General features: G+C 36.9%; 1 protein-coding gene across 7 annotated transcripts in view; it reads right to left on the reverse strand.

The window, feature by feature from the left end:
- dlc1 (DLC1 Rho GTPase activating protein) overlaps positions 1-19,322 on the reverse strand; it is a 225,431-nt gene that overhangs the window by 22,965 nt on the left and 183,144 nt on the right. For 5 of the 7 annotated variants that reach the window (XR_015476441.1, XM_087236999.1, XM_087236998.1 and 2 more), the window contains 3 exons: positions 4,990-5,061; positions 2,658-2,739; positions 866-929 (listed from right to left, as the gene is read on the reverse strand). Coding sequence is in view for 5 of the 7 variants with exons in the window: in XM_087236999.1 (XP_087093125.1) it covers positions 866-929; positions 2,658-2,739; positions 4,990-5,061 (218 nt within the window). In the remaining 2 variants the exon portion in view is untranslated. Of the gene's footprint in view, positions 1-865; positions 930-2,657; positions 2,740-4,989; positions 5,062-14,943; positions 15,243-19,322 lie in introns of those variants that run through there. The other 2 variants (XR_015476442.1, XM_087237002.1) reach the window with 1 other exon arrangement.

The following is a 19,322-nucleotide window of genomic DNA, read 5'->3' on the forward strand; positions in this document are numbered from 1 at the left end:
GGTGTCTCCTTCACGGTTCATAATAACGGAGGCGACGAAAGTCCGTAAAACCTGGGTTGTTATTTTATGGCCCCTGAGGGCAAGCCTTTGATCAGAAGAAACGAAGACCTGGAGTGCAACGTTTCTTCACTGCCCACCACAAAATCCACTATTAATTCAAAAAGACGGTTTTGACTTTAAAATAAGCTGCTTGGACAGGAAGATGAGGAACAGAGGAGGACTCTAGAGAGGCCACCTGAACAGATCAGTGCATTCCAAGAATGGTTTCTGCTTGTATGTTTGAAAAGGGCAGATCACTTCCTCAAGTCATCTCCTGACCTCTACCTTTGACTCCATCAACACAAGATGACACTAAAGGGTCATCAGCTTTCTTAACAGGACGCACACTTGACAAAGCTGTCATTGTTCAGACTTACTAGTTTTAAGAACAAGAAAAAGAAGCCGCAGTGAGACATGACGGTTATCTTCCTAAGCTCCCTGTTGTGATTACATAGTTGGCTTGTTTGTTGTTGCATTCTAGACCTGCATGTAGTTTGAGTCATGGCTTTGGGGCAGTCTTAGACTATACACACTCGCTCTTAAACCACGCCGACAAAGCGGCGGACTGTGCATTCTCTTCCTTTTATGGTGTTGAGGGGGTTTTAGGATGCGCATTGTGAGAAAAAACATGACAAACAAGAGTAAAGAAAATCAAAAGAAGGAGAGGAGTTAACGACAACCCTTAATTAGGACATTCTGCACTTCCTCATAATTAACCATCATGCAAAGCAAACAAAAGGTTAAGGCTCTTAGGATTTCTGACTGGACATAAGAGTGAAATAATTCAGCAAAATAAAGGGAAAGGGGTTTCTGACAAAACACTTACTCTCTTTCTTTGAGGGGTGATCTCTAATCTCATAAGAGCGCACTTGTTTAGGGTGTTCAGTCTCCTGCAATACACACAAATGCAGATAAGTGAGTAAAACAGTCACAGTCATTTTTTCAAGCAGATGCATTGAAAAGGACCATGGGGTCACAAACAAAGGCTAAATCCAGTCATTAGCCAACAAACAGACTTTTCCAGAGTCAAATCCCTGGACAGAGACAGAAAGAGATAGGGGAGAGTGAGGGGGGTGGAGCAAGAGATAGAGATACAGAAGAAGACAGAAAATGATGAGAAGAAGATGAGAGAGGCGGCAGTCAAGCCTGATAATGAGCTGCTGAGGGATAAACTTCAGATTAAGGAGGAAGACATACTGACAGAGAATAAAAAAGGAAGAAAAGAAAAAAAAGGAGGCAATCTGGAGTGGCGACAACAATACAACAAAAGAGACGGAAAGCTTATCCTAGAAGCCACCTGGTTGGTGTCATGTGACCCTGAGTTGGGGGGGAATGTGTGTTTGTCTACATCAGGGGGCTGGCACCAGAAAATGTCTTCCAGATGTCTCAGTTCCAGCTGGTCTATGACGGACCTCGCTCTGATTGTAGATGCTGAGGCCTTCACTTTCTCTTTCTTTCTTTAAATTATTCAAAGCTAACAAGTTTGACATTTTAAATATCAAACTGAAATCTAAAGATGATCAAAATCAGCTTATTATAAACATGGGAAAATGTAAGAAAAGTCTGTTTACATATGATTTATTCACACTTTAATTTTACAGTGTCCTTGTTACATGTAATAACAGTAAATAATCCATGCAATTAAACCTAACTCTAACAATTTGAACATATTAATATTACTCTGTCCACAATAGTAAGGACACTGTAAAATAAAGCTATGCATCTGTGTGGACTTTCTATATTTTAAAGAGACAGTTCACCCAAAACTGAAAATGGTCATCAAATAATTGTCCCTTATTTGTTCTAAGACTCTTTCTTTCTTCAAATTGCAAAAGAACACAAATAAAATATGAAAGATAAAATGAAATATTTTGAATAAATCTGAAAACCTGTAAGCATTGACTTCCATAGTATTTTTTCATACTATAAAAGTCAATAGTTACAGGTTTTAAGGTTTATTTATACTGCACTTTTACCGACATTGAGTCATAAAGTGCTTTACATTAGAAGAAAACCAGAAAACAGATAAAAGAACACATTTCAATCAAAGAAAACATTAAAACAAATTAAAAATCCAAGTACAGAAACACTAATACTGTTAATTAAAATCTTGAGCAAAAAGATGTGTCTTTAAATGCTTTTTAAAACGACTCCCAGAGTTCTCAGTGCTATAGGGAGAGAGTTCCAGAGCCTTGGGGCCACAACACACAAGGCACGGTCACATTTAGTCTTAAGACGAGTTCTGGGAATGGCTGAAAGGTCTTTGCCAGAACACCTCAGATACCGGCTACATGAGCAACTACGTAAAAGATCTTGAATATAAAGGAAATATAAAGTATTTCTTCTGTGTTAAGCTGCTTTGACACAATCTATATTGTAAAAGTGCTATATAATTAAACATGAATTTAATGTAATTGAAAAAAAAATATTCTTTAGAGTTTAACAGATTAATGAATTTTGTAAAGTTTTGTAACCACTTGTAAGTGAGTAAATAGTGAGTACATTTAAATGGTATGATAAACTATCACTTTAAACATACACATGCTTTAATGAGTTTTAAACTCTGCCTAAAATTAGCTTAATAATCATTGTCTTTTTTAAAAATGTATGTGTCTCACCTGCACAAGGCTTCTATGGCATCTTGATCCAGGAAGTCGTGATCTCTGGTAACTGAGGAAATCTCAATCGGGAACTGACCATCTGAGAAAGAGAAGGACATAAATTAATTTTAAAACAACTGATCATTTAAGTTCCGGTGTGTTAATGTATATTATATTATTTTTTTAAATGTATTATTTATTATTTGTATTTTTTTCGTTTCCTTCTTCTTCCTTAAAAAATTGAAATAAAAATAAAGTATTAAAAAATAAATCATTTAAAACTTATTTAAAGATGGAGGCCCAGTAAACAGTATGACATGTATGGAAGTGGGTTGTTGGCAGCAAGTGGAACGAGTGCTATCCATCATATGCGCACACACACATAAACCTCCCCTCCTCCGGTGTTGAAATGGTAGAGGAAGTACGTCTTAGCCAGCCAAACAAACACAGCTGCAATACTGCAGCGGCCAACAGTGGGAGGTGTGTGTGCGTAGAAAGGGGGTGCTGGAATCACAATAGGTGCATAGCAACCCTCAGACTGTCATTATTAACTGAGTCTTTACACAACTCAAGCTCATTAATTAGATTTTTAGGGCAATTCAAAGTCATAACTTTTCAAGGTTAAACACGTCAATGTGTACGTGCATTTGTACGATAACCTATGGCAATTTGATTTTCTCCGGGAAGACCTTTTACCTTACTGTACTGGCTCAGTTTTATCTAAAGTGATGAAATCATAAAAGCTTGGCCACACAATTCAGATTTATAAAACTGATAACACACCTCGCACGTGGCAAAAAGGCGGGAATCAGTAGGTCAAAAGTGTGTGATGTTGGACTACTAAAGTGTGGCATTATCGGTTGTAAATCACAGCAATTACTCTTATATAAAACACAGTGCCACCTCAGCCGAATCATTTACACACCTTAGGTGTAGGTTAATTGTATGAAAATAAGATAGAGGCAATGACAATGATAAAAGGATTAAATTAAATATAGCTTAAATATTCAGAGGAAACAACCTTGTTCCATAACAAAAGCATTATTATTATTATTATTATTATTATTATTGCAAAATTCAACAAACTAAATTGTAAACAAATGTCAAAGTTAAGTTGGCAGTTAACAGTTTTACATCTTCAATAATGAAAATTCCCTCTTTACCGCTCTATTTAGCATCAACGCTTCTTATTCTCTTTGATAGGGTGATGTCAGGCGTTGCCGAACTGCATTGTGGATCCTTAGGCACCGCTTAAGTGGCATTGCTTGCTGCAGAAGTTGGAACTTTATCAACTTTTCAAGCGCCAATAGAAGCGTCAGCCAATCAGATCACTTCATGCAAATACACCAGCTCAGACAGTGGACAAATTTAATTGGCTGACGCTGCTATGATGATCGTGGATTGGGCATAAGTATGATATCATCTTGACACTTTTAAAACCCTTTTAACTACTTTACTGGGACAGTAGGAACAAGACCTGATTAAGAGAAAATGGGAAAACGAGAGGGACATTAGGAAATTAGTAGGGCTGGGTGATTAATAAAGTAATCGAAATCAACATTTAGAGGCTATAATTGATCTATTTTTTCCAGGTCGATTTTTGTTAATTACTTACCCTACGTGTCACGTGACCTCGCTCTGTTCTTTACTTTTGTGTTACCTTGCACAACATTGTCGATGATTGTAAGCTATGCCAGACATGCCTTAAGCAGTATATTTTCCATTAAATTAAACTTAATATTGAAATTAAAACATTTGTTTACAGAAGATGCAAGTCATGCTGTTTAAAAGATTATTTACAGGATACACAAGAGTTATTTTATTTAGAAGAGATGCTGCTTATTTTCTACTTTTAATATGAAAAACATTGAAAAAGATTCAAAAGTGTGGGTTGCGGCTGGAAGGGCATCCGCTGTCTAAAAATGTGCTGGAAAAGTAAGTGGTTCATTCCGCTGTGGCGACCCCGAATTAATAAAGGGACTAAGCCGACAAGAAAATAAATAAATGAATGAATGAATGAAGATTCAAAAGTGCAAGTAATTTATTTTCTTAAGTAAAAAGTGACTGTTGGGTTTAGGCAGTGTGTGTAAAATAATAAATAAATAATTATATAAAGTAGATAGTCTGTGTGTTTACTTCAATTATTTTAAAACCAAGTCAAATGTTCTATAATTGAAATTTTGATTTTAGGCCAAATCACATAGGAATTAGCACAATGAGTGCATGGATTAACCATTAAACCACACCATTCTTATTTGTTTTTAAAAGAAAATGCACGCTAATGATGCAGAGGATAAAGCTTAACTGATCAATGTAAAAATATAAGATATCAGAGAGATAGTCGTCCTACCTTCATAAAGCTGAGCATACTGTGGAAAACCTGCAGCCCTCAGCCATGTACACGCCTCCTTCGCCTCAATTTCTGCAAGACAGAGAGGGAGATTGACATTAAAGATCATTTCATATAAAAACAGTAAGATTAAACATACATCGCCAAATCATTTACTGGACTCATCCACTCACGCTCAGTTCTACGCTCAGGTTATCTTGACTTGTTGACCTGGCACTATAGTGCAACGTTTAAGACAGCAGTGCTAAGTGACCATTTAAAACACTCAAAACTATTGTAGGAGTTGTTGTTGGCGAGGCGCCACATCCCTATCCATTAACTGTGAATGGCACTTTAGATGCCACATGCCAAATGGCAAACACCACCGAAAGCATCTTGACTCATTCTGGAGGTCCGTTTCACACAGCAAGGTGTCAGAGTTAGAGGTTTAACTGTGATTCTGTCACTAGAGGCGATTATCAGACTAGCAACACTTGCTCTCTGTATGTACTTGCTTAAAAATGTATATACGAAACCAAAGAGTAGTATGAAATTACTAAGCTAGGGTATTGTAAAGGCAGCCCAGTCATAGTGTGTGTTTGTTGGACTATGTGATGGTGAATGGGCAGATAAAGATCTCTAAGATTGCTGAAATGAACTCAAGCAGGCATGACGCAGGAACTGGCGAGTTACTGAGATCGCAATCATTCCTGATAGCCATTGTGCCCTTGAGCAACACACTTAACCTCAAGTTGCTCTAGGGGGATTAGTTAATACATGTTTTGGCTGAAAAAAAAGCATCTAAACTCTTTTTGTGTTGGTGTTGAAGTGCAGGAGAGACCCTATCAGCGCCCTCTAAAGGTGTAATGCCTCTCTCCACCAAATCTACTGCAGTCTATCACAAGTACAATCTACACAATTACAGCACACAATAGGCTGTAATCAGCAGAAAGGGACCTCTTGCTTTTCTTTCCGGCTAATTGCACAAATTCCAACTCTTAAAATTCCAATTATTCTAATTGCGATGATGCCGTGCACAACTGACAAGACCACCTGAGACAGGTTCCCCATCATTTCAACAGAAAGAAAAAGAGGCCGGGGATTAGGATGGGCTAAATGAAAGAGACGTGAGAGAAAGACGTGTGTAAAAAGACACTGTCGACTTTGCCCAGAGGAAAGGACACAGACTCTGCCTCTACTAGCGGGGATACGTGACTCCCCACTCGAACAAGCGTGAGAGTGACGGCACGCATGACAACAACAAAGGCATGCGATAAGGGAGGTACTGCTCTACTCTCTACTGCTGCAGAGAGAAGAAGACATCATCAGAGAGGGAGTATTTCAAAACGTGCTTTGACAGCAAGAACAGCCATGGTGAAAATAACATAAGAGACCCAATCGCACACAACTGTATCGCAATTCTCAAAACTTCACATCAATATCTTGGGATTCCTCTCAAGCAACTGACAGAATTTTGCCTAGAAGCACTCTCTCTTTTTTTTTTTTGGAGTTCATGAACTTTAAGGAATGTCCTACACTTAAAATAATGACACACTTTTCTGGAATGGTCTGTAATAAGTGCTGCGGCTTCCTGTGCGTGTCTACAGATGTGTGCTAGCTGCTAGGCACCACTGAAGATCATCCAGCTGCAAGAATGTTATGCATTTAAATGTAAATGATGGAGGGAAACACAAACACACAGACTCCACAGCAGTGTCTCACCGACTGGCTTTTCCATTCAATGGCAAGTTCTCCCCCGTCTGATTACAAAAAAGGTGCCTGTCTCACACCAATGGTAAATAAGGATCTCTACCCAGAGACGGCATCACAAAAATCAGGCAGAGACGTAAGAGATTACTGGCCTTTTTCAGGTGAAGCGTCTAAGACCCAACCCAAGTTTTTCCCAACCCCATGGACCCTTTTCACAAGACTGTTATGATGTGTGTCACAGTCATCGTAATATTAAATCCTTGAAAGTTTTAAATATTTAGATTTTTTTTTAATCGTATGAACATTTATATGCAGTTATGAATGTATTATATCATCAACAAATACAAAAAAAACAAAAGAAATGACCATTTATGTGAGGTGTTACTAATGCAGCATCTAAGGGAATAAGAGTAAATTTGACGTCTGTTTCTCTTCTGGCCATCAGTCACATTATTTTTCCCCTTTTCTGAAGGTCTTGATAGCACCATCATGGAGTTTTTCTTTTATTTATTTCAGCAAATAGGGTTGTCAAAAATAATTTGTTGTACTCTCACTGCGCTCTAAGTTTACCCAGCTATGATGCCTTTCATTACTGAGAAACCCGGAAAATGGGTTCCCATTCCCACAGTGACCCCAACTCTAGACATTGTTGAACCCTTCCTAATCAAACACACCTGAATCAGCTTATTATGCCATTAGCAGACACTTCAAGACTTGAAGTGGATAGGTCAAATAGGGGAACATCTAAAACGTATGTTGCTGAGGAGCATTTACCAACGCTCAAACAATCCCCCTTGATTCCAGTAGGAATCCTCATGCTCTGAAATTCTAATTGAGCGTGAAAACTATTTCCAGCAGAGATTTCACTCGATTTCAAGATGGTCACCATACCGACTAGCAGAAAGCAGTTTGATTTCTATTGACAATGTTACTCTAGGAAACAGAAACCATAAGCAAGTCTTCATTTAATTTCAGGATGAAACAATTAAATTTAAAAAGAGACATATGGTGCTCAGCACAATTGAGTACACCAAATTTTGAAAATGATTATTTTCATCCATTTTTTCAATGAATATAAGCAATGTATTTTGGTGCACTTAAACAAAACAGATTTATTAAACAGATATATTTATTAAAATAATATTTTAGTAAATATTTTAAAATACAATTAAATTCAAGCAAAAAAAAAATGGAAATATATATATATATAATAAATCTAATAAATTGTTAAATTTTTAGCTTTTCTTGATTTTTCTTGATTTTTAAATTTGTATTTAATATTTTTCTAAAACATATAAATTTGGGTATACTTGTTTTTGAACCATTATCATAAGTTATTTAGTTAGATTAGCTCCAGATTTGGCTTAATAATCTAATGTATATGCACAGATATTATATTATATAGCTTCTAGGCATGGGCCGGTATAAGATTCTGATAGTATTATTATCTTGGATAAAAATATTACAGTTTTGCGATATTGTGATTACTGTATATATTCTTTTTAAATCTCTGGGTAAAAAACAAAAAAAAAAATCCCTTTTGAACACGATATGTTTTATTTTGAGAAACATTTAAAATATTTTGGAACAGTAAACATGTCAGACTAAATTAATTATTGACTTTTGCTGTCTTCATATGTATAAAAACAGATTTTTTTAAAATTTGATCTTTGGATATCTTGTCTGCTGGAGATACTGTTGTCCTAAAAAACTTCATTAAAAATAAAGTAAATAAAAAAATCTTACACATACTTTAGGAACGATATTGCAGATACTTTTGATGGTTTTAAAACCGTGACTTTTCCAAACACCTTGAAAAGCGTTATCATCCCATGCCTAAAAGCTTCCTATTAAAAATATGAACTTAAACGATGGATGTGTGGGGGGTGTACTTCTATATGCTGAGCACTGTAATTGGAGACTAAAATATAGAGTTAAACTCCTTACAGAGTACATTAATCACAGCTGTACACCCACAAACACACTTCAACATGCTGTCTTTATGAAGATAGATAAGTGTAAACACACTTGAGCAGTTGTTTCTGACTCTCTAACACTGCTGGATGTCAAGCAGATGAGTTCAGGCTGCTGACACCGTCTTTTCACCATCTCAGCATTCAACGCCATACACACATCCGCGCTTAAAGCTCGAATATGGGCCACAAGTGTAGAGATTGTGTTTGTGTGTGCACGTCGCATCCTGAGTTCTCCCCGCAAGTCTGTGCGGATCCCTGCGCCAGGCGGCGGCCGCACTTCCCTTGCCTTTCCGAGGCTAACGGGAAGCCAATAAGAGTGGCTCATTCCATGGTTGCCATGGTCACTTTATAGGACACACCTCCTTTTGTTCAAGGCCAGATAATGGAGGCCTTCAGCGCCAACACAAACACAGAGAACGCCTTACATCCTGTAACACACACACACGGAATGTCGAACGTTCGACCTCAGAGAGAATGAGAAATAGGTTGAACCTCCCCAGTAAAGTAAACAGCCTTTGATTCTTCCTTGATTGTAAAGCACATGCGTTTATATTTAAAGGAAACTATAAATTTCAGTTACAAACACATCAGATTAGGCAATTGGAGCAACATTGTGTTAAAAGGCAGATTGACGTCAGTATTACTTCACAGAGTTGGATGTTCTAACACTTTTCCTCCTGTTATGATGACACATTGTATGTTTCCAAGCCAAAAAACCTTATCCCAGAAGACCTGTACATGTAATTTTGTCAAAGATGTGAACAATTACGCAAGTAATAGGACATCTTCATTATTAAGCAACAGTTTAGTCATCATAGAAACAAAATGACCTTCAAGAACTGAACAAAGTAACTTAGCGGTGACCAGTGCTATTGTTTGGCCTCTATTGGAGTTGCTGATGTTAAAATCCAGAGCTCATGTTAGCTAATAGTTGATATAATTATCATATGCAAAAAATATTATAATATTAAACTAGCTGTTTAAAATTACTACAGACCAAAATCTTGCTTTTTTATATGAAAAGCCTGTTCTTTCATCAAATAGCTTTGATTAATGCAAAAAGGAGTCAGGAATCATCATCACCAGCACCTCCCATCTCTCTTCCTCTCTCCACCAGCCTTAATCTACTATCCATCTGCTTCATATCTTGGTGCCAGCCGCCTAGTGGATGCATGACCTGTGACCTTTGCAATGGGACGATGACCTGAGTCCAGCACACAGGATGTCTGGGCGGTATCCGTCACAATATCATATGCCTTTGTGGTGGATTCTCATTTCATAGTTTTCACTCCATCAAGTGCTTCCATGTGTATCAAATGAAAAAATAATATTTTTTTGAAAAACAAAACAAGACAAAGAGACAGACTACAGCCTCCAGACCCGGAGACAGAAAGACAGACATAAACTCATGGGAGAACGTCCTATGAACCCGGCCAATGTTGATTTCCTGCTAGCTGGATCTTTTTTGCCACTTCTAAATTTACCCTTCCTCCCCCTTTTCGTCTTCCTCCTCTCTTCTCTCTCCTCCTCTTCCTCTTTTTCCTGTCACAGGAAGTTCTCACAATCGCTGACCGATGGTTCCTCAGCATGGAGGGAGGAGGTTGAACCTTTGTGCATGAGTGTGTATAAATGAGTTTGTGTAGACAGATCTCTCCACTTTGGAAGATAGCAGATAAAAATGGTGTTTTGCAAGAATACTGCAAAGATCAACTTTAAAATGATCAGTTTCAGAAATATTTCATACAATTTTACACAAAACATTGTGTTATTTAAACCAACATTTAGGTAAAATATGGACTAACTTAATAGCTGGGTTAAAATTTATTTGATGGAATTAGCACTAGCACATTTTACCCAAATGTTGGTTAAAACAAACCAGATTTTTTTTTTTTAGATCTTTAAAGAACTTTGGGTCTTTCTCGAAATGCTTCCATGGATATTAATAATTCTTCATGGAATCATCAAGGCCAAAAAGATCCTTTATTTTCAATTGTATTTTAATAGTGTGGCTAAATTGTTTAGTCTGGTCTCAAGTCTGTATGTTGATCTTAAAGTAGTTCGGCCAAAAATTTAAATATATTCACAATTTGCTCACCAGGCGAAGCAGTGGCGCAGTAGGTAGTTCTGTCGTCTCACAGCAAGAAGGTTGCTGGTTCGTACCTCGGCTCAGTTGGCATTTCTGTGAGGAGTTTGCATGTTCTCCATGCGTTCGTGTGGGTTTCCTTCGGATGCTCTGGTTACCTCCCACAGTCCAAAGACATGCAGTACAGGTGAACTGGGTAGACTAAATTGTCCGTAGTGTATGAGGGTGACAGGCCCAGACGACAGGCCTTCCGGAATGTGTAAGAAAAGTTGTTATCATATGGACAAGTCTAAAATGGCTTGTACCAAAGAGTCGACCCTGCAACCATACGGGACTAAGGCCAAAGAAGAAAAAGCTGATTCACAATTTGCTCACCCTCAAGTTGTTCCTCCAGACATTTATGAGTTTCTTTCTATGTTGAACACAAATAAAGATTTTTTTTGAAAGCTAAAAACCACAACCCAGGCTCATTCTGAAAACATACCTCTATATACATTTCTGGAGACTATCAAATAAGTCCCAGGAGCTACATATGTTTTCGTAGTTTTTGTTTTTGCGAGTCCTCCAGAGGGTGCTGCGTACACTTTTTAAGGTCTCACATTTCTCTCTTGAATACCATTCAGGCCTGTTGTTCTCTAGTAAATCCACCAGAAGGCACTGTCGACTGACTGCTTGATTGACTGAGCAATCGACTGACCCACCCCCACCCTCCCCCTTCCCTAAACCCAACCAATAGTATTTTAAAAAGCACAGATTGACCTGGGACCACCCACTCCCTAAACCCAACCGACAAATTTAAAAAGGAACTCAGAAAATGAAAAGCCCTCATCCGATTTTTACCACGTTTTCGGATCTTACCACATTCTCACCAAGTTATTTACTTGTTTATTTTTACTTTTTGGCTTCTGTTTTTTTTTTTAACCCACTTTCTGGAACTGTTTTTCACCAGACTCAAACCCCATCATCGTGGTCATCTCCTTTCTGCGTCTCAAATCCATCAACGTACACAATGAGCAAACTGGAAAGTCATCCATACGGAGGTAAGCGTGAAAAGAAATGACGTCATACCGCCACATAGCGTTCCTTTAAAAAATTAAATGCAGCCATACATACTTCTGGCAACATAAATTACGATCTACGGAAATGTATACAGGGCTACAGCCTATGAGCCTATGTTGGAAAACCATCGACTTAATTGTAGAAAACAACAAACACTAAGAAAGTCAATGGTTATATGTTTGCAAACATCTTCAAAATATCTTCATTTATGTACAACAGAAGAAAGAACCTATAAAACAAGTAAAGGTTGATCACATTATGACAGATTAATAATTTTTGGGCCAACTATCCCTTTAAGGCCTTTTTTATCCCGTAAATGGTCCCATTCTAGTTAAAGAGTCCTTGCTTCACATGAGCAGCAGACAAACATCAATATGCGTCTTTGAGCAAAACTAGGAGGAATTTTATCAGCGATTCATGTGACCTGATGTCCTATTTGCTAAACCGCCTCCAAGACACTGAACTCTTTATCTTTCATCTTTCCACACATACACTTTAAAATCTGCAGATCAAGAGCAGTCATACATCATTTGCTGAGGATCACGCATATCATATTTTGGCAAGACATTCTCCAGACATATGGGGGTAGATAGCTCTGAGAAACGAGAAGATCCTCTCCATCTGGTCACAAACACAGGGGATCATGAGGTTACCCCATCGCCACAGTCACTCAACACCGCACTGCTATCCCACAAACCTATGCGCAGATGGGTCCATTTATGCGCATCTCAGACTCTCTGACAGATTTAAACATTAGCTATCACTGACACGGAGACAGCTTGGCCAGGTCTGGTGACTGGCCACTTTGTGTCATGCCCTGCTGGTCTCAGGTTAGATGATTGGATACGCTCAGTGATATGCCACCCTATCCATTCCATCTATGATCAAAAGATTGCCTAAAGGGGTGAAGAAAGATAGACCCTGCTCTAATTTCACAGAGGGCTTCTCATACACCAACCAATCCCAAAGCAACAGTAGCTCGGTTGCAAAGACCAATCACCAGGCAATAAAGGACATTTGTGGCCAACAAACCTGCCTACATATTCAGAAATTTTAAATGAAGAATCCATTTGGAGTGTTGTGAAGTCTCTTCTTTGAGTCTATCATGTTTTGCAACATCCATGACCCTAGATTACCAGATGGAGTATGTATATCAACTTCAAAGTCACATGTTTTAAGCATGGGATTCTTTCCTTTGACTCCTCACTGACCTGCATTACTGTCTTATCACCTGGAGTTAACATGACCCAAAGTTTATCGACCTCGGCTTAGATAGAACAAGAAAAACACCAGACATGGAACTTTCACAAACAAAACTCACATTCATTCACTTTCCTTTGGCTTAATCTCTTTATTAATCAGAGGTCGGCACAGCGGAATAAACTGACAACTTATCCAGCATATGTTTTACCCAGTGGATGCCCTTCCAGCTAGCCCAGTACTGGGAAACATTCATACACACTCATTCACACATACACTTTTTTAGCTTATTCAATTCTTTGGACCAGAGGAAACTGACAGGAACATAGAGAAAACATGCAAACTCCACACAGAAATGCCATCGGACCCAGCCGAAGCTCAAACCAGCGACCTTCTTGCTGTGAGGTGACAGTGCTAACCACTGAGCCACCGTGTCACCACAACAAAATATAAACTTTAAAACACTGCAATCTTTGAACTTCAAGTGAAATATTTGTAGTTGTTCTGTATGTTTTTAGTTATGATAGATAGATTTGTGTTAGTATAAATCTTTTATTTAGTATTGAATTGTTTCCATGGCTACTAAAACACTGACAAAAATTGTTGATTTTTATCTACCAAAAAACATACAAACAACAGGTATGGTAAACATAACAGGTATGGTAATATGAACAACAACATAATTATTCTGACCTCTACCTTTTTTAAAATAATAAATTTAATTAATTCAGAAAATTTAATTAAACAAACATGTAGGCCCATTGCATTTTACTGTGGGATGCTTGAACACGCGCGCGCGCGCACAAACTCAGAGGCTGTCTGCGTTCAGAAGAGCACATCGCTCTCTCTGCGCGCGCTCTTTGGGAATGTCAGATTACAGCAACTCTTCCCCCAACTCTCATTTAGTCTGAAAGAGAACGTAGACCGTGCAGCTCTGACGAAAATCTCTTATCTCCAAACTATGTGAAATCAGCTCAAAACCAATGGAGACGTGTCGCGCTTCGGGTAGCGAGAAAGATTTCTTATCAGACAGCCTGGAGCGCCGGCAGCGCGTGAAACGTATCCCACGCACCACCCAAATAATTACACTCTTGCACACCAAATTTTAGGAAGAGATGAAAATCTACAGCGAAATAACAGGAGAGGAAAATTATAGAGAACTTAAATATTAAATAACTTATACAAATCAAACTATATAGTAATGTACTAGAATATTTTAGTTACAGGTTTTACGAAATAAACGCACCCCAAAAGACCACCAATACAAACGTATAGTGTGCATTCTGAATTGTCATTTTCAAACACTATATTATTAGATGTTAATGCATAAATATACCTGTTTCTGCTTAAGTGATTCCTAAAACACAATCTTGGGCTCTTTTTTTGTGGGTCATCTTACATGTTGCAAGATGAATTTGAATCAACAAGCAAAAAACAAACAAACATGTAATAGATATACACACAAATGCAGAGTCTGGCATGGCCATAATATCACATGACAGTTGCAAAGTTGGTACAACGAATATGACCAAAATTAGGCAATTTACATTAAAACAGCTAAGCTGTGTATTGCAAAGGACATCAGATAAACAACTAAAATACATTATATTCATATAATATAATTTACAATATCTTACAATGAATTCACTTCAATTAAGTCAAACCATTATTGATTTCGTTTAAGGTGTGATATGAAACATCTTAACAATGCCTAATCTTATAATCAACTTAGGTGCCACCAAAAAAAAAAAAAAACATAAACAAAAAAAACTTGGATATAATATTAATAAAGTTTATAGACCTGTGAAAAGTGATGCACTATAGCCACCGCATGCGTTTAAACGTATATAGAGTAACTAAACAGACATACATTTTCTCAAAGTAGAAGAGTTAATGTTAATAGAAGTAGCCTATAAACCTTTATTTAACATACGAAAGTGTACTTACGAGTAAGGATCATGTTGTGTTTTCTATGAATCGCGATTGTCCTTGCGATGTGCTTGACGAGTGTTCTTCGCTTTAATCCAACATTACAGCAAAACTCGCATATTCCAATAAGAGGTGAATTACATAAAGAAAAATAAACTTCCTCCGAACTAAATCACGTTCATAGAAAGCCCAAAGACCAAAGCGCATAACATAAATCCATGACTGGTTTCCTTTTCTGTCCGCTCAGGGCAAAAATACCTCACTTCAGCAGAGAGAGATTGAGAAAGCTGTGAACGGACTGTCCCGCGTGTGAATGTGAATGAACAGACTGATTCACTGTTTAGGAATGGGAGGCTGGAGGAAGAGACTCCTCCTCCCCGCACAGGACACCCTCAGGTGGGCTTTTTGCTGCTCTAGTCTGGCGGAGGTGGAGCTACTGTTCAATTGTCAAAGCCGGCTTTATTGGCAAGAAAGTTTATAGTCTGCATTGCTGCCATACAATTATGGCACGATAAAATTAGTAATAGGATAAGTAATAACTTATTAGGAATTTATACTACAATGTGCAAAATATTCTTTAAATAATACATAATGAACATTAAAATAAATAGTTTAATTGCATCCAAAAATGAATTAGAGAATTTTTACTGTAATAATTCATAAAGTTGACTCATACAACAGACTTTAATGTAACAGCCCTTTGCATTTTAAGCTAGACACTTTTTTGGTATGCACTGTTATACTGTATTATACATCAATATCATAAGTGATATAAAAAAATCACACATGCTGAAATGCATTAAATACCAACTTATACAAGCCAAAGCAGCATAAACCATAGATAAATTAATAGAATAAAGCATATAAAAAGAAGAATTTAATGTTCTGATTTATCCCCACCTTTAAAAATAATAGTTTAATAATATTCCTTTGACTTCCACCCAAACAATAAATAAATAATAATAATAAACAGATATAACAAACGAGCAAAGCAAAATTAAATGAATGAATGAATAAATAAATATAATATAATATAATATAATATAATATAATATAAGGGAATAATATAAAAATAAATAACTATAAATATTTAAATGTAAAAAAAAATTATATTTTAATTCTAACTATATAAATATTTGGTCACACTTACAATATAGGGTTCATTAGTAAATGCATTTAGCCTACTAACACGAACTATGAACAATACTTGTACAGCATTTATTAATCATAATTCAACAATTACTAATGCAATATTGACATCCATATATGCTTAACACTTAATGCACCGTGAATTAATATAAACTATATGATAAACAACTAAATTTTCATTAACTAAGCTTACCTTCACTAACATGAACTTGCAGTGTAGTAAATGTATTGTTTATTGTTGGTTCATGTCAGTAGCTAAATACATGAACTAACAGTAACTTATACAACCTTATTGTAAAGTGTTAATAATTATTTATATATTTTTTATTTATTAATTCAAGTACTCGAGCTACTTCGTACTTGCTTTCTTGGTTAATTTAGAAAACGCAACTGAAACACCACCTTTAAAAAACTAAAGTACTAAATAAATTCATAGGCTTCTTCGTCATAGCTAAGTTGAAATAAAGCGGTATAAAATAATCAAGGTTGAAATTAAATGAATTTAAAATTAAGGTCAGCATATAGGCCTATCGTCACAAAAGTGCGCAAAACATGTTGATTTAAATAAATGTGAAATCATTTTTTTCTTGCGTCAAAAGTGAGAGTGGTCTCGAAGGAATAGGCTACTGCTCATTTGTCTGCACGGCGCTGTTGCTACTTAACTGCTTTAAACTGTAATTAAAACGGCGCGCCGTTAGCATATCATTAGAGGTCTTCATTAAGTCGCGGGGCCGCCTGAAAGCCGCTATTGTGCGACATGATGTTGTGAAAAGAGAAGACAATGAGTCCGTTCTGCTATGGTAATTTCAACAAGTCCAGTCAACAGGCGTCCCTGATCCTCGCCTGAATTCACGCACGCACGCACACACACACATACACACAGAGAGAGAGAGAGAGAGAGAGAGAGAGAGAGAGAGAGAGAGAGAGAGAGAGAGAGAGAGTTGCCATTGTAAGAGAAGCTCTTATTGAGATCAAACAGACTTATGGCCTCTCTGAAGCTTCCTGCTTCTCAAGTCAAAAGAAAGTCACGTTCACTTCCTTTTCTCCGCTTCAATTAAAATTATGACAAAGCCTGAATAGAGAGTACTATAATCCCTTAAGCCAGAAGTTAGTGGATGTTTTATGATTATAATTGAGCTTTATGATTCTAATTAAACTATGTTCAGAATGTGAAAGCATACTACGGAATATTGCAAAATATGACTGTATTGAAGATTATTATTAATAATAAATGATATATAACCCTCTGATATATATATACATATATATATATATATATATATATATATATATATATATATATATATATATATGCTTTGAAGCACACACCTAACATTATTTATTTATTGAAGTTTAGAAAAAAGGGGGAAATTATTAAGTTTGCGTTTATTATATATATTAAAAAGTTTTAAAATTGTACATGAAACATACAGTTGAAATCAGAATTATTAGCCCCCCTGAATTATCAGCCCCCTTGATTATTTTTCTCTCCAATTTCTGTTTAACGGAGAGACGATTTCCTTCACACGTTACAAAACATAATAATTTGAATAACTCATCTCTAATAACGGATTTATTTTATCTTTGCCATGATGACAGTAGGGCAAAGCAGTGGCCCAGTAGGTAGAGCTGTCGCCTCACAGCTAGAAGGTCGATGGGTCGCTGGTTTGAGCCTCGGCTCAGTTGGCGTTTCTGTGTGGAGTTTGCATGTTCTCCCTGCGTTCACGTGGGTTTCCCCCCACAGTCCAAAGACATGCGGTACAGGTGAATTGGGTAGGCTAAATTGTCCATAGTGTGTGTGTGAATGTGTGTGTGTGTGGATGTTTCCCAGAGATGGGTTGCGGCTGTAAGGGCATCCGCTGCGTAAAAAAAACTTGCTGGGTAAGTTGGCGGTTCATTCCGCTGTGGCAACCCCAGATTAATAAAGGGACTAAGCTGACAAGAAAATGAATGAATGATGACAGTAAATAATATTTGACTAGATATTTTCAAGACACTTCTATACAGCTTAAAGCGACATTTAAATCCAATTTGTTTGAGTAAAGGCAAAGTTAACTAGGCAGGTTAGGGTAATTAGGCAAGTTATTGTATAACAATAGTTTGTTCTGTGGACTATCAAAAAAAATGCTTAAATTGGCTAATAATTTTGACCTTAAATGTCTTTAAAAAGATAATAAAAACAGTTTTTATTCTTGCCAAAATAAAATAAATAAGACTTTCTCCAGGAGAAAAAATATTATCAGACATACAAGAAAATTTCCTTGCTCTGTTAAACATCATTTGGGACAAATAAAAAATAAAAATAAATAAAGGCGGCTAATAATTTAGATTTTAGCTGTATATTAAGCAAAACATGTAAACATGTATTATTCTAATACTGTGAAAGGAAAAAAGTCAAACTTTTTTCAAACTTAAGATTAGAATTTGTTTGTGTGCCAGAGTAACCATTCGGTTAAACTTTTCCCATTAATTACCAATAAATGCATTTTTGATTGTGGCTAGCACAAGTTTTATTGTTTTCATTCATTTTCCCTCGGCTTAGTTCCTTTATTCATCTGGGGTCACCACAGTGGAATGAACTGCCAACATATACATAGCGGGTGCCCTTACAGTAGCAGCCCAGAAGCATCCATACACACTCATGCACACACACACACCTCCCTATATAGTATGTAAAACTATGTGAATGGCTTACAGCAATTCCAGTCATTTTGAATTGAACACATGCATACTGTCCCAACCCATTGGAGCTGAGGAATCTGAAGCACTGAAAAACACACATCATGAATGCTACCGTATACTGATAAAAATGATGGAATATGTTGAGCATAGCCTGCAAATTCTCTTGTCTGGGTCTGTAAAGTGGGGCAACATGTCTGATTCACAAGGAAAAAATGAAAGCAGGAGTTACAGGGAAGAAATTGCCTTTACTTGTGGAATCTCCACCTCATCTTTTATTCTCATTCTCTAAAAATTCAGCAACAGCATTCAGACATGCCAGAGAGAATGATGGAGAGATGTGTGTGGTTTTCAAACTGACTCATCAGATGCATCACTCTTTTTCCATCTGTCGTCTGCCTTTCCTATTCTTTCTCACCCGGTTGGTTACTCCTTTTTCTTCCGAAAACTAAACATTTTATAATAATACATTAATAAATCATTCCCAATTTTAAAAATTAAATCATTAAACATTCTTTTGCTTCTTGTGAAGAGCATCAAAAGCTGCATTTTAAGCTAGTTTTTCAGCT

This window comes from Danio rerio, chromosome 1, assembly GCF_052040795.2.
Source record: "Danio rerio strain M-AB ecotype USA chromosome 1, GRCz13ab, whole genome shotgun sequence".
NCBI classification, from domain to species: domain Eukaryota; kingdom Metazoa; phylum Chordata; class Actinopteri; order Cypriniformes; family Danionidae; genus Danio; species Danio rerio.